Raw genomic sequence first — 14,960 nt, 5'->3', positions numbered from 1 at the left:
TGTGTTTTTGAGGAAAATCAAAGATAAGTAGTTCTTAAGAAAACCTACACATTCAAGTAAGGGAATGACAAACCAGGTCTGTGTGATATACCCAGGGGTGAGTGGGGGGAGGGGGGGGGGTGATGGGGGGAGGTCACCAGAAAGAGCCACAGCATCAACTGACAAAACCCATTTATATCTCCATTATGTCTTCATTATGTCACCTTCAATTGAGTCGGTAGCCTTCGTTGTGAATTGCAATCTGTATATATTTTCAGTTTGACAGTGTTTTGATGTTTTCTCCTGAGGCAAATTGCACGGGGCTGCTGAGCAGCTTCCGAATTAATTGACTATGGCTTGAAAGTGCACCGGGTCTATGAGAAGTGGCTGTAGCCATGTCTCAATTACTTGGCTACGGCTTAAAATTCCACAGATTCAGATTCAGATTCAGATTTTATAAGTCATGTAAGTTAAAAACAGACATGAAATGCTTGTGCTGGTGTAAAAGCAATAAAACAAAACAGTATAAAAACAGCAACCAGGATATAAGACGATGAGAATCTTGAAAGTACCAATAGCTTGAAATCGCTAAACTGTTGGGGCCGTATCATAAGTCCGACGCCTCATAGGTCCGACGCCTCATAAGTCCGAAATTTCGGACTTATGAGGCATACAATTTATTTATTCCGCCTCATAGGTTAGACGCCTCATAAGTCCGACGCCTCATAAGTCCGACAACGGAAACACGAGGGGTTTAATTTGTCGGACTTACGAAGCGTCGGAGCTATGAGGCGTCAGATCTATGAGGCGTCGGACTTATGAGGCGTCGGACCTATGAGGCGTCGGACTTATGGGCCTTTATTTGGTTAGGGGATGCGATTCTGTCGGACCTATGAGGCGTCGGACCTATGAGGCGTCGGACTTATGAGCGGACCCCAAACTGTTCATTATATCACGTTATATACATGTATCTACAGTGGCGGCTGCAGCCACTTCCCTTAGGCTTGTGTGTAAATTCAAGCCGTTCAGTCAACTAATTCGGACATGGCCTACTATATTAAGAAAAAGTTAGCTGAGTACCAGTCACAAAGCCATTGCATGACAGTTTGGCTGGTAACCTTATTTTGCTCAGCAAGCAATTTTCTGCACTTTGTAAATTTATGGATATCATTTCACGAAGAGTTGGTGAAGTTGGCAGACCAATGTGACCTTATGTAGTGATGACATACATGTATCATTTGCGCATATTTGTGTGCAGTACAAATGTACATAACTTGTGGGTCAATGTCATAGGATGGCATTCACATTTACCAAGCACTGAATACATTTTGCCGGAAAAAAATAGGTTAATATCAGCCTAAAAACAAAACTAGAAACCAATAGCACCCGTACTGGGTTTGCACCATGCCCATGCGCAGGTGGTATGTGTGCATTCAGTGCTCTTTAGTCTTTTGTCCCGATGGGGTTTTTCACATTTTAAGCATGCCTTAAAATTAAGAACACATGCAACATTTTCCTCAGCAAAGTGCCTACCACCCCAGTAATTGCATGTGGTTCCTAGATAAGTGCATAGGTAATTTTTACAAATTTTGGGTCCTGTCACTGTTACATCTGACGTCTATAATGTTATAATTCTGATGCGATCCCTAATGCAGTCATCCTCCAAGAGTGATTATGACTAGCAAACTACCTACCCAACAAATTAAAAATCATTTGAAGTCATTCATAATGATACTTGAATGGCAAAGTACCAAGGTAACATGGACAGGAATTTATAGAATGCGCCACATACATTTACTTTTAAAACAAAAACAGTACTTTGACACTCACTTGAACAACAAATCCTTCACATGTAGGTCTACATGATAAAACTGTTTAGCCCTCCTGCTATTTAAACAGCCACAGACAGTCAAAATGTCCATCCACTTCCCCTGCAGCTATACGTTTAACACAAGCTAGTCACCAGCAGTCAGATCATGTCAAGCAAGTGGCTGTATCAAATTACATAAACAATCACGGCAGTCAGTCTTGCTTTATGTAGGCCTTATGAAATTCTTCACTGTTGAAAACAGTCACTTGATTGATTTTGACTGAAAGGACTACTTGGCACAGAATGTATTTGCATAGGAGGGTTAATCCAACTGTAAGTTGTTGAGTCATTGGGCATCAAGCAATTCTAATGCCTAAAAACATAACCATATTTTCACAGAATTCTCCCCGGCTTAGACCCAGTTAGAGGGGCCAGTAGACCACACCTGTCACCTGGGACCCCACCTGGTATTAGTCGTTTCTACTGGGTTCGCTGGGGGAAAAATGTCTGTTATCAGCCGGTAGGGTGTGGTCTGTGGTCTGGGCCAGCCATAATTTCAACCTGTAATTTAAAACAGTATAGAAACCAGGAGTCTCTGATGAATTGATTCAAGACCTATCTATTCATGCTATTTCTGTCTAATTTTCTTTGGGAGTTTAAAGAATTCCCAAACCAATACACTTGGAATTTTTTTTATCGAGGCTTGAAAATTCAAATGATAAATAATGTTGCAAATGTGTGACAAACATGTGCTTTTAACATTCAAAGCATTTCAAGCACTTGGACTTGGGTACAATGTCATTTCATACGTCATTGAAAGTGAATGCAAAGTTAATCTGAAGTCACAAAATAACCTTGTGGCGAAATTCACCGGAGTTGAAATGTGTTCAGCTTTTTGCAAATAAACCAGTACAATCATTTAACATGACTTCGCAAAGTTACTTTTGGTTTCGCTTTTGCAACAGGCATTAACACTTAATCAGCCTGAGTACATTCTGTCTTCTTATTTCTTGTTTTCCACATTGACATGCAAGCTTTTCTAAAACTCCAAATGTGACAATATCTGTCATTTATAAACCTTTAAACCAACGATTATGACAAAGTGCTTTCTAATCTTGTACCTACAGTTCCCTTTGCTGTAACCCAAAGACTTTAATTTATCCCGTCTTCCTCTTTTTGTCTTAGGATCAGGTTTCTCGTATCTGGGCAACTACATCGGTCCCTCCAGCACTGACTCCTTCAAGCAGTCCAGCGGCGTCGTTGCACAACCGGCGAGCATGAACCAGTACTGGCTGCCCAACTCTGAAGGTACGGTGTGTGTATTGTGCCAAGTATTCTGAAAATGGGGTCTACCCCATATTCCCCAATACCTATGTTCCCCAATACCGATGTTCCCCGAAATCCTTAGGATTAGGGTTAGGGTTAGGTTTAGGGTTAGGGTTGGGGACCATCAGTATTGGGGAACATAGGTATTGGGGAACATAGGTATGCAGTGCACCCCTGAAAATGCACATGACAAAGGCTTCTTGGGGCAGAGGGGGTGAGGGTGGTTGGGGTTAGGATGGGTAAAGGCAGTGTCGCAATTACTTGACTACGCGTGAAATTACACACAAGTCTACAGTAGTGGCTGCAGCCACTTCCCGTAGACTCGTGTGTAATTTCCAGCCATAGCCAAGTAGTTCGGACTTCGGACACAGAGTGCGACCGGTTCATACTTGGCATGGATGTGAACAGGAACCCGAATTATTTTGTGATGTCATTGCAAGTGTTTGCACTGAAAGTTGAACTCATTTCAACTCTCAGCAAATTTGGATGTGTACAGCTTGTGATGTCAACTTCACTTTGCCGTCACATTCATGATCCAGCTTTGAGTCACTTGGGGGAGGGGGGGGGGGGGGGGCAGGCAGGCTGGAGAGTAAGGAATAGTGAGGCAAGGATTAATTTGTTTTGAGGGGGGGTTGAGGATTAGGGTGGCTAAGGCCCAAAAAAAAGCTCCGGTTTCTGGTATGCACGCGCGTCGCCGTAGCCATGCGCGTCAGCAAAATTAAAAAAACTTTTTTCAATGTAAGATGATGTCTCAAAACTGCCAAACTCACTGGTTTGACTGCAATCCTACTGCTGCACAATTTTAACATGTTTTAAGATGGGGTTACGATCGAGTATAAGCTTTATGTGGCCTCTCTGGGCTCCCATATATGTTGCACTAAATTTAGTCGGGCACCATTTGCAGTCATCAGCCGACATTTGAAGAAGAAAAAAGTAAAAAAAAAAAAGTAAAAAAAGCCGCGTTGCCACACCACTTTTGGGGAAAGCTCCATACCAGAAACCAAAGACTTTTTTTTTGGCCTAACCGTCTTTCGTTTGACCAGTGTAAAGTATTACCTATTGTTGGAAGAAAATTTTCATTTCCTAAATTTCATATTGCAAATCTTGGGTTATTTCTAAAGACAGATGTTTGGGATCTGAAAAGTCCAGCAAATCTCTTATACCGCACCAAGTTTATACTCACGAGTTAAAAACACCCAAAAGCTACAAGAAACTAATATAAATCTGTCACTTAGTTTTTACGATTTTGTTGAAAGTGCCGTTTATTTTCTCTTTTCGGTCAACTATGTACCTTCGGAATTGTTATTGTTAAAAGAAGCATCAGAGCAACAGATCTGAAATTTCACTTATGTTTCAAATTGCACAGCCCCTGGAAAGCCTGGAAAGTATGAATTTTCTGCTCTCTGTTTGGGCCAAACTTTCACATGTATCTATTTTCCCAGCTGATACATGTTTCCAGAGGAAAGCAGCTACGTATGTGGGCAGGCACACAGCTTTCCTTCGTCTTGTGTCAATCCGGAGACCTCTGGCCCTTTCCCAAGAAAAAATAAACAGGAACTGCTGCACGGAGGGCCACAAGAGAGTCCCCAACTGTTTTCTTGTACCACGGCTGAGAGAACAGTTCGTGCTTAAGTTTATAAATTCGGCCGGTGAATAATACCGGGCCCCCTCCATTATCTTCAATACTTGTTTTTCTAACTAGTCGATAAAATTTACGTTGACAGACAAACCTGCATCTTTAATGGTTTCTATTTTATGGCGGGAGACAGGGGAAAACTTTAGTTTCCAAAAAGAAAAAAAAGGCAATGCACTTAAGTAAAAGTCGGGACGGAATGTTCAAATTTAAATTTAGAATACAAAAGCTGATCCCATTTAAGTAAAATCCCTGTTTAATTTATGCTTTTCTGCTCACTTTCACAACTGAATGTTTTTATTTATTTATTTTAAGAAAAATGATTCATTGTCTCTGTCTTGCTTATCACAAAAACAAGTTTGTTTAGTTTAACAGAAAGAAATTATGGTCATCCAGACTGTATATAAATGTTTGAGAGTAAATGAAGTTTTATGAGTGCGCACGTCTGGACTGTACACAAATGGAGTTGGCCCGTCCTTTCCTTTTGCGAACTGCACCGTTTGCCAGGGGCGTTTTAAGATCATTAATATCTGACATCACTCCAGGTTTTAACTGGGCATCACTGGTTGCTTGGGCATGTGCGGTATGGAGAATATATCTTCCAATAGTTCCAGAACAGTGGGCATTAGTGTGGCATAAACCAGACCATTTTTTGACAGCGAAGTTAGAAATTCCTTTTTGGCTATCCTTGCGTTTTGGGGAAAATGCCTTATTCTTCCTGAAGGGATAATTATTATGACATTCGTTTGAGAAATGCCTCAGGGGGGGGATGTTATTCTTTTGTGTTGGAAACCAGTATCATGCAGGCTTGCATGAGACATTTTTAGCCACATGGGTGTTACTAGTTCTGGAAATGTTGAACGAAAATGAAATTCTGTTATTACCAAACTAATCACAGTTTTATGACTAAATGTACTCAGTTGAAAAGAGTATTTGACATGTTTGCTTTTGTAGATGTGCTTTAGGGTTCACAATTTGTGTTGCAAATTTCTGTTGACACCTTTTTTTACACATCTCTAAATTTTGGTGTACGGCAGAATTTTTCTGTAATGCTCAGAGGAAAAGAAAAGGAAGTAAAAATAACAAAGCAAATTCAATTTTCAATTGATAGTTTTTATGAAGACAAGAGTGCCTTTTCTTGAAAATCAAAATTGAATTTCTAAAAATTCAAAACAAGCTGCACATTTTCTTTCTCAGTTGCAGGCAAACTCTGCAGCCGGTGCAAACTGAATTGGAAATTGGCTATATGCCCTGGGGTCAAGTTGCTGTGGGAATTTCCCCCGGGGAATTGCGGTCTTATTTTCCCCCCAATAATAAATGTGTACATTATTACGGACCACACCTGCTGCGAATCTTTGTTCCTGTTTGGCAGGGCGCCAAGGCAGAGGCCATGACAAAGCCTCAACTTTCCTTTTTTCTTCTCTTCTGCCCTCCCTTATTCCAGCAGGTATAATTGTGAATGAAAATTTTCTGCTGCAAGCTAACAGGGAAACCTTTCTCCATCAACTCATTCTCACGTAGTTTCACATGTCTTGGTACATGTCTTGGCAACATTCCATGCCCTGTTATCAGTTTTCTTTTGTTTGAAAAGTATGATCCACATGTCATGGGAAGTCACCCAAGGGGCTTAGGGATCCTCTTCCCACCCCCCCCCTTTTTTTTTTGCTCAAGGGGGACCTGATTCCCAATGGCTGATTCACCCCTCCCCCTCCTCCAAAATAAAAGTTACACTGCATATTTAACCAAAGTTAACTTCAGTTGTCACAACAATTTTCCTGCCTCGTGATAACTAAATCCTCTTCGTGGATCACCCATTTAACACAAAGTAAATGGTACAAACTACAGAGAACGGATGTGATTTTATGTACAGTGTACAAATTTACACCTGAATTGTGCCACCTTGAATCAGATGGTGTCATGACTCAGAGTATCACTGAGTATCACCTGTTGTCCAACGTATCGCGGAGCCCTGTCTGATAATGTGAACAATGCAAATTTTATGCGACCCTGCATGCCAGCCAATCGGAGTAGACTTTTTTCAATCACAAATGTGGACTAAGCTGTTGATTGGTCAAATAAAAAAAATTCTGTGCTGTTACATGCACATTTAAATGGTGATCACAAATCATTTATTAGAAATGTTCGTCGCATGTGAGTAATGTTGGTCCAGTAGTTTTATTTCATTTACTTGGACATTTAATCTTCCCTAGTGGATTCTCAGAAATATCCTCTAGTCTTTCCTTGACAGATTTGTGGTTGTAACAATGGATTGACTTCCCTTTTTTTAATCAGTTTCATTTCCACAAATGACTAGCCGACATGGAAACGAAACAATTTGAAAGTCGAGCTATTCTTAATCACAAGTCACTTTGGAAGTCGAGCTTTTCTTAATCACAAGTCATGTGTCAGGTCACAAGAAACAATAACAAGCTCGAGAGGATTTCGGAAGCTGTGGAATGCGTGTTCATGCATGAGTCGCATGATTGTGCCATGTAATTTCTGGAGGGAGAAGTGTTTTGAGTAAAAATATCTGCTTTTTGAACCCAGTTACCCCATGATGACCTTTGACCCCAGTTTGGTCATGTGACATGTTGGGGCTAGGCTACTGTATAGAAAAAAGTTTGTTTGAAATTGGTCAAAATATGAAGGAGCAATAGACAATGTCAACGTTTGTTACTGACTAACTAACTAACTAACTAGACAAGATGATTTGTTGAGCTGCTATCCCGCAGCTAAAAAAGGAATGTTGTTTTCACATTTTGTTTTGAATAATGTACCGACTTAACTTAACATTGGATAACTTGTGAGGACATAACGTTGGACTAAAAAGCAACCCTGAAATGAATTGAAATAGAAAGAGGAAACCGTAAACTAGACTAACGATTGTTGTGTCTTTGTCGCAGGGTATGCAGGATTCTCCGTCAGTGGTGCTCATTCCTACCCACCATACCTCACCGCTCTCAACTCATTACCCGGCCCAGGAACCCAAGGATTGCTTGCAGTTTCAGCCACAGCTAAATCAGGTAACACGGAACTCCTTTTATCCTCACGGAAGTTTCAAGTAGCCGTTTTGTCTCGTTCGTTTTCCTCTTTCATTTGTCACCGTTAATACCTTCATGTGAGTTTATTTAGTCGTACATGCAAGAAACCTCATACAACTCGGAATGAAATTTTTTGACAAAAATTGAAAACGGAATAAAGTGGGCTCTCTGTGGGTTGCTTGAAGTTTAAATATGTGTTGTAACAATTCCTAAGTTTGAGAAAGCATTTTCAGTATGCCTCATTCTGGGTATTTGGATTTTAAAATAATTTGTTTCCAATTATAGCCGAATATAAAGTGTTCTTTGATTAAAGATGCATTAATTTTTTGGAAACCGTGATCAGTTATCACAACAAAAGTACCCTCTCATCAAAAATTTCTTAAAAGTAATACATTTGTGAAAATTACTGTGCTTTTCCTATTCAGATTTTCCAATTTAGATTTTACAGAGCAAAGTTGTTGCCTAATATAACACAATATTTTTCACTGACTGTGAACCTTTGTCAGGTCCTATAATAGTTGATTCTCAATACAGTTGTGTTATTCTGGTTCCTTCATCACAGAAAGCCAACGTATCCCGGCATCCCACCACATCAGGAGCAGCGACTTATGGGAAGGCCCGCCGTCTAAGCTCAGCAAGACCTCTCCTCACATTCTCAAAGAGGCCGCCCTCTCCCCAAAGACACCGACCCATCCGCCGGCCAAGTCCAGGCACACTTCAGGAAGTGAGGACAGGAAGGCGTCCAAACACGATTCCAGCCGGAGCAAAAATAAGGACAGAGTCCTAGACAGCACTTTGGTCGAGGAGAAAAAGGAATCTGCCGCCAGTAGATGTAGCAAGACGTCTTCAAAGGAAAAAGGAAATTGTTGTGATAGTACACCAAAAACAGAACAGAACTTACAGTCAGACTCCAGACAGGACCTACAGACTAAGAAGTCTGAAAAATTGTCTGAACCGAAACAAAAATTCCCCAGCAATCCGGGTACTCTGACAATTGAGATAAACAATGGAGAGGAGCTGTCAAATTCAGCTTCAAAGTGTAACGGCGACGCTAGCGTCCTAAGTCCCAAGAAAGAGAGTTCGAAGGGCAACCCAAGCTTACAAGCTTCGAGTCCGAAATTAAAAGAATCGAGCTCAGAAAAGCGGAAGAAAGCAAGCAAGCGGAAAGACTTGTCAGTGGACGTGAACGGAAATGCTGTGCTATCCAGCATTCCTTCCGTCGCGGAGAAGAAAATTGCACCACCGGCAGCTACTATTGTGTGTATTAGTGAGAATTTGACGCCAGTGGCTTCATTCGCTTCAGAAACACTAAACGCAAGTAATTCAGCACATCTGCCAGCAGGTGCAGAATCTACGAACAAAAATCAACCAATTCAAATGGACGCATCCACTAATGGCAATAACAGGATGTCAACAAGTGCTGATACTGTGCCACTGACTGCCAGCCCTCTGTCATCTATCACGGTGCCTTCTTCAGAAAAACTCTCCCCTCGTTCACTCCCGGGTAAAGTCTCGAGTCCAGCGTCAGCGCCCCTTTTGTCAACCTCACCGAGATGCTCCTCTCATGGAACTGACAGCTCAGCTGCCGTAAGTCCGTCAGGAAAAACCACCGGTGGGGTTATTTCCGTGCAGACTAGCTCCCCTGGAGTTATTATGTCTACTTCTTCGTTAGGAGACTGTACTCAAAGAACCAGTACGTCTGGGGATTCACCAACAGCAGGAGCTGATGTCAGAAAGATAAACTCACCGGTAGATATTCCAACAAGTCTGAACTCTTCTGACATTAGTCATCCCAAAGCTTGTCCCATCGGAGCCGGACCAGCAACATCTAATGTCCCAACATCAAGTCCACTTGGAGCTACTTCTTCAGTAGCTAATCCCTCACTGGCTTATCCCACAGACGTTAATCCCAAGGGTGTTAATGCCACAGGGGTTAATCCCTCTGGAACGCATCCTATAGGAACTAATCCCAAAGGGACAATCCCCATCGCAGCTAATCCTACACGAGCTAGTCCGACAAGAGCTAGTCCACAAGGGACCTTCTCTTCAGAGGGAAGGACAACTGAAGCTAATCCTACCGGAGCTAATCCTACCGGTAGTAATTCAGCAGGATTAAGTCCCACTGGGACTAAGCCCACTCGATCTAGTCCCTTGATCATTGGCAGCTTATCCAGTCCCCACAGTGTGATTAGCGGTGATCTGTCTCGCGAGAGCCCGGTTGAGAAGGAGAAATTGCCAAGCCCGAGATCGCTGGTCACTACTACAGCTCTCAGCACATGTAAGTAGATCTAAATTGTATAAAAGACAAGGAAATCTGAAAACCTATTTGACCAGTTCATACTGCACATCACAATACATTTGCGGGGAATTTGGTCAAGGTTGAAATGTGTTAAACTTTTGCAAATTGCGGCTTACAAAAACTTACCATGAATATTTCACGTTAGCATCTGCTTTCCCACTGAAAAAGAATCAACCTTCACCCTTCCCACAGCATCATCAATTCGTTGTGACTGTACACACAACAAACAGGCATCCAGCTTGAGTTCTTTTAATCAACGTAGAAAAAAAATTGTTTCGAAGGAAGTAATGTTTGTTCTACAAATCCAATGGGACCACTGTGACTGAGCATGCACTGTTCACATTGAATTTATGAGTACAGTATTTCTCTAAAAACGCCTTTACATGCATGCCCTTGCTGTCTATTTTGTGGCCTTTAATTTTTAACAGGCGTAATGATGCTAGAGACACAAAACAAACTGAAAACTACCGTTCACTTGAGGAACGTCAGCTTTACACACATTATTCTGAGTCTTGGTTGCAAAGACTTGAAATTGATTTAACACAATTTTACGTGCAGAATACTTTATGTAGGTTCACAAGTTTAGTATTTATCAAATTAGGTTTTGCCCTTCACCAACATTTAAACACTGGATACTCAGTGTGTTGCCTTCCGATTGAAAGTTGGAAAACTTCGAACCAGCCAACCAATCCTGTTAGCTCGGTGGTCGAGTGGTACGACATCTGCACTAGAAAGCAGGAGGTCGTGGGTTCGAGTCCCACCCGAGTGATTTTTTTCCAACTTTCACTCGGGAGGTAACACACTGAGTATACAGTGTTTAAACGTCGGTGAAGGGCAAAACCTAATTTGAAAACCACATAACTTATCCATATTTCATCAACTCCTTGAGACCACTCACATTTTTCGAGTGTTTAAAGGTATTTCACCCCGACACAAAACTCCATCTTAATAGTATTTATGTTAGAATGACCCTCAGACACAAAAAAAAAAACAGACAAAAAATACAGCCCGCCAAAAAATACAATTTTTTCCGTCTCAATCCTAACAATAAGTTTGGTATGTAACAGCATTCTAGGACTGTCACAGATAAAAAAAAAACCTTTCAAGTTTTATTGCTAAATGCAGTTCAGGGATACATAACTGCTCCAGTCCTTGTAAATCAGTTATTACAAAGCAGACGCTTATTGCACAGCTCAGAATATAGACTTGGCCCTACTCGGGTTCTAAGCCAGTGTTGAAAACAAAAATATGTGCAGAGTGAAGAGCAGACGTCACTAGCCGATACCCTCTTCAGGGCATCAGTAAAACAGTTAGTGACTCAGCAATAGCCTCCGAAGATTCCCCCTCCAAATTGGGGAGATTTATTCTGAAATTAAAGTTTTCAAAACACCGTGAAAGGCTTTCGGGGCCACTGTGGGAGTAGACTTTTATTACCATTGGACCCGTCCTCCCCACGGCTCCCGGGATCGCTACTCCGAGCATCCGGGGGGCTTTGAGTCAACTTCCTTATTTTTTACGCTCGGCCACTTCGCACGAAAACCGGGGAACATTACTTGACAAAACGCCACAAATTTGAAACAGATTTGGAGCGAGTGAGCCGCACAAAAGAGAGAGGGGGTAAAGGAAAGAAAGAAGGGGAAACGTTTATTATTGTAGCGTGAGTCGGGGAGGGGGTAAGGGATATATGGGGGAAAATCTCCAGCATTTATCCAGTTAGCATCAGGAAGGAAAGGAAATAGTGACATCGTAATGCATGATGCAGAGACGTCCATCTCAAATGTCTTGTGGTGTGTCGTCCTGGCTTGGAAACAAATCCACCAGAGACTCGCAAATGTTGTTTTTTTGTCGCGTCACAGGAAAAAGAAATTTCTGTAAATAGTTTTAGCAACATGCAAATCCATTGCTGAGGGAAATGTGAACGATTGCAATTTTTTTCTGTTTAAATTTATAAATATTTCGTGAGTGGGTAAGATCACAGGATCCTAAAAATTACACGGCTGTCTCTTAGGATTCCCAGTAGACAACCAAAACGACAGGTGGTGAAAGGAAAGGTCTTCGATGGATAATACATGTCTATCATATGCTTTTAAATAAAAAAATTGACTGGAGATGCACTTGAACTGCCAACCTCTTGAAATCTACACAAGTGCTCTAACAACTGAGAGCAAGTTGGGTGTGCACCAATAGGCAACTTGTGGTTGAATCGTGATGCAACTTATGCCTGCGCACTAATAGATATCACTCAAATGACGTCGCTGCCTACAGATTGTCATCGGCATATTTAGAGGCAAATTTTCATGATACAACATGCACGCATATTTATAACATTTGCACACTGCACGCACACGCACCTGATGGTGTTGAATACGCAGATAATTTGCCTATGAAGATGGCTGTCTATGTCTATACCAACATGCGAATGACTCCTGTCAAACGCTTTCAAAACATCATCGCAAAAAATCATGATCCTGGTTCCAAGCTGCTTGTTATGATGTGCGTGGCTATCGGTAACCAGCAATGGAACCATGCCCCAGGCTCCGGTTCTAAATAGTCGACTAGCATAGTCCACCCATGCTGCATTCGAGTGAAGTTAGTTGAACTATAAGGTTAACCATAGCCCTCACCAGAACTTGCTCTGACCTATCCAGCCCGAAGTTAATGATTCGCTGTATGTTTGTGGTCTTATATCAACTTCTTGCTTAATTAGGCTATTCAGAAGCTATAAACCCATGACATATTGAAATAAACAGAGAAAAGGAAAGTGTCACCCAAAATTACCTACATGTAAAAAGCAATACCCCTCTTCTGGAAGTCAAGAAAATGCTTTTCAGATGTCAAATGACTTAGTTAATGTAACATTCATACCAGAATATCTGTTGATTGTTATTAGGGGAGAATGCAAAATTAAACAAGTGGTAACTGGAGGTAGAACCCCAAGGTAACCCATAAAACCCTGTAAAGCCTTGAGGTAAACCTCAAGGTAACCTAAACCTCAAGGTAACCTTCGAGTTACCACCTGTTTAACTAGCAAGTGTTAAATAGCTGAAGAGGATGATGTCTTTCATCATGATTCTTGACATTTTGCATGCGACCCTTATTATTTTGGGGAGGAGCTTATAATGAAGTAGGGTGCAAAATCTGTGATAATTAAATGAACGAGTCTTTTTATGTCTGCTCTAAATTTCAACAGTTTTCATAATTGTGTTACGCTCACCTGAAAATTTGAATCTTACGTTTCAAACCTGAGTTTTCACATTTTTTGGTCATTTGTAGGTGTGACATCATCGGTCTCCAAGCCAATTTCCTTTCCTGCTCACGGATCCCTGCCCTCCCCTTCCTCCCAGACTCAGCCGTCTTACATCAGCCATCTACCCATCTACCTCCATGGCACGGGGCATCTCAGCCTGGAGAGGGAGGTCGGTCGAGAGACCCCACGAGACGGCTCCAAGGTCCATGCCACCACGTTTGTTCCCGCCCTGGGGGAGTTCATCCCCGGACCAGCCTCCAGCGCGACCATGCAAGTCAAGGAATCGAAAACGAAAACCTCAACCAACGGCAAAGAGAGTAATCACGGACCGCTTGTTAGCGACAAGGAGAAAGAGAAAGTATCCTTGAAAAAGGAGCCTGCCAAAGTTGGCACATCGCTGTCGACAAAGGAGCAGATAGTGGTTTTGCCCAAAGGAGACGTGGGTACTGAAAGGACAAAAGTAGGATCTTCACATCAGGACTGTGGAGCCAAGATTAAGGAAAGTCTGGACTCCAAATCAACTCTTACCAAAGCAAAAGGTGAAAAGTCGGATAAGCATGATAAATTGAAGAAAGGGCACTCGAGCAGTAAACCATCTCATGAGAGTCGAGACCATCATCTTTCACCATCAGAGCTCTCTGCCAGTGGGAAGGATCGGGTGATGGAGGGCACACACAGGACGCCTAGTGATTCAATTCACAGAGAAACGTGCCGGACGTCCGATGCGGCCATCATCAGCACGACGCCGAGCATGCACAGCTATCCCCATCACATGGCTGGCTTCTCACTGCCGCTCAGTAGCATGGTACCATCCTCCAGGGAAGGGAACAAACTGGAAGCCCCACCCACGTTGTACAGCACCGAAGAGCAGCGACGCTACTTGGAGTGGCACATGGCTGCCGCCAAGCGTGGCTACTGCTACGAGCATCCAGGAAATCGAGTCTCCAGCTCGGAGCCCCCAAAGCTGGATCCAAGCATGATGCACAGGACGCCGCATCAACCCAGCTTCCCTTCACCCCGGACGGACAGCCGACCAGAGCCGATGCCTGAACACAGCCGGGGGAGGGATTACCCATCGTACACAGCTCCGCAGGAGAGTATGCTACGGTCCGTCTTGACGGCAGGAATGCATCAGGCTCACTCTGAGGCGCAGCGAACATCTCCTGGAAGCAGCAGTAGCGGCAGTGGCACCAGTGGCAAAGCTGCAAAACAAAGCAGCGAGACAAAGACTGAGAACCGCAACAAGTCCGTGAGCCATGGCAGCAAGACGTCCTCGGACAGCCTTGGATCTCAGGGCAGGTCGACGCCGGGAACCAAAGGGAGTGACGGTCGTAATCCTCCCGTCGGGATAGCCGTGGCTCAGAAGAGACAGGATTCTGACAGTGTGAGCCAGGGACGGCCATCCACCATCACTACACAAAGAAGTAAGGCTCTTTGATAGGCTCTTTGTAAATTGAGACTTTTCATTCTCATTGCAGAGTACAATTGTAACAAATGCACAAATCTCATAGTTCAATGCACATCCGTACTCTCTGCTCTGAACATTGGAAATGTAATATAATACGGGTTTTGAAATGAAAATGCCATTGTATGCAGTGAAACTAAACACTGGACACACCCTCTTA

The 14,960-nt window shown here is 42.7% G+C and overlaps 1 protein-coding gene across 7 annotated transcripts in view; it reads left to right on the top strand.

Moving 5' to 3' along the window:
- Nucleotides 1–14,960, top strand: part of LOC119738340 — an 80,313-nt gene that overhangs the window by 31,656 nt on the left and 33,697 nt on the right. For all 7 annotated transcript variants that reach the window (XM_038213193.1, XM_038213194.1, XM_038213190.1 and 4 more), the window contains 4 exons: nucleotides 2,975–3,097; nucleotides 7,652–7,771; nucleotides 8,352–10,067; nucleotides 13,362–14,759. In XM_038213193.1, coding sequence (XP_038069121.1) covers nucleotides 2,975–3,097; nucleotides 7,652–7,771; nucleotides 8,352–10,067; nucleotides 13,362–14,759 — 3,357 coding nt within the window. The remainder of the gene's footprint in view (nucleotides 1–2,974; nucleotides 3,098–7,651; nucleotides 7,772–8,351; nucleotides 10,068–13,361; nucleotides 14,760–14,960) is intronic.

The sequence above is a fragment of the Patiria miniata genome, unplaced genomic scaffold (genome assembly GCF_015706575.1).
Source record: "Patiria miniata isolate m_02_andy unplaced genomic scaffold, ASM1570657v1 HiC_scaffold_3, whole genome shotgun sequence".
Lineage (NCBI taxonomy): Eukaryota > Metazoa > Echinodermata > Asteroidea > Valvatida > Asterinidae > Patiria > Patiria miniata.
Note: the sequence above shows the minus strand (reverse complement) of the source record. Positions and strands in the feature narration are given on the sequence as shown.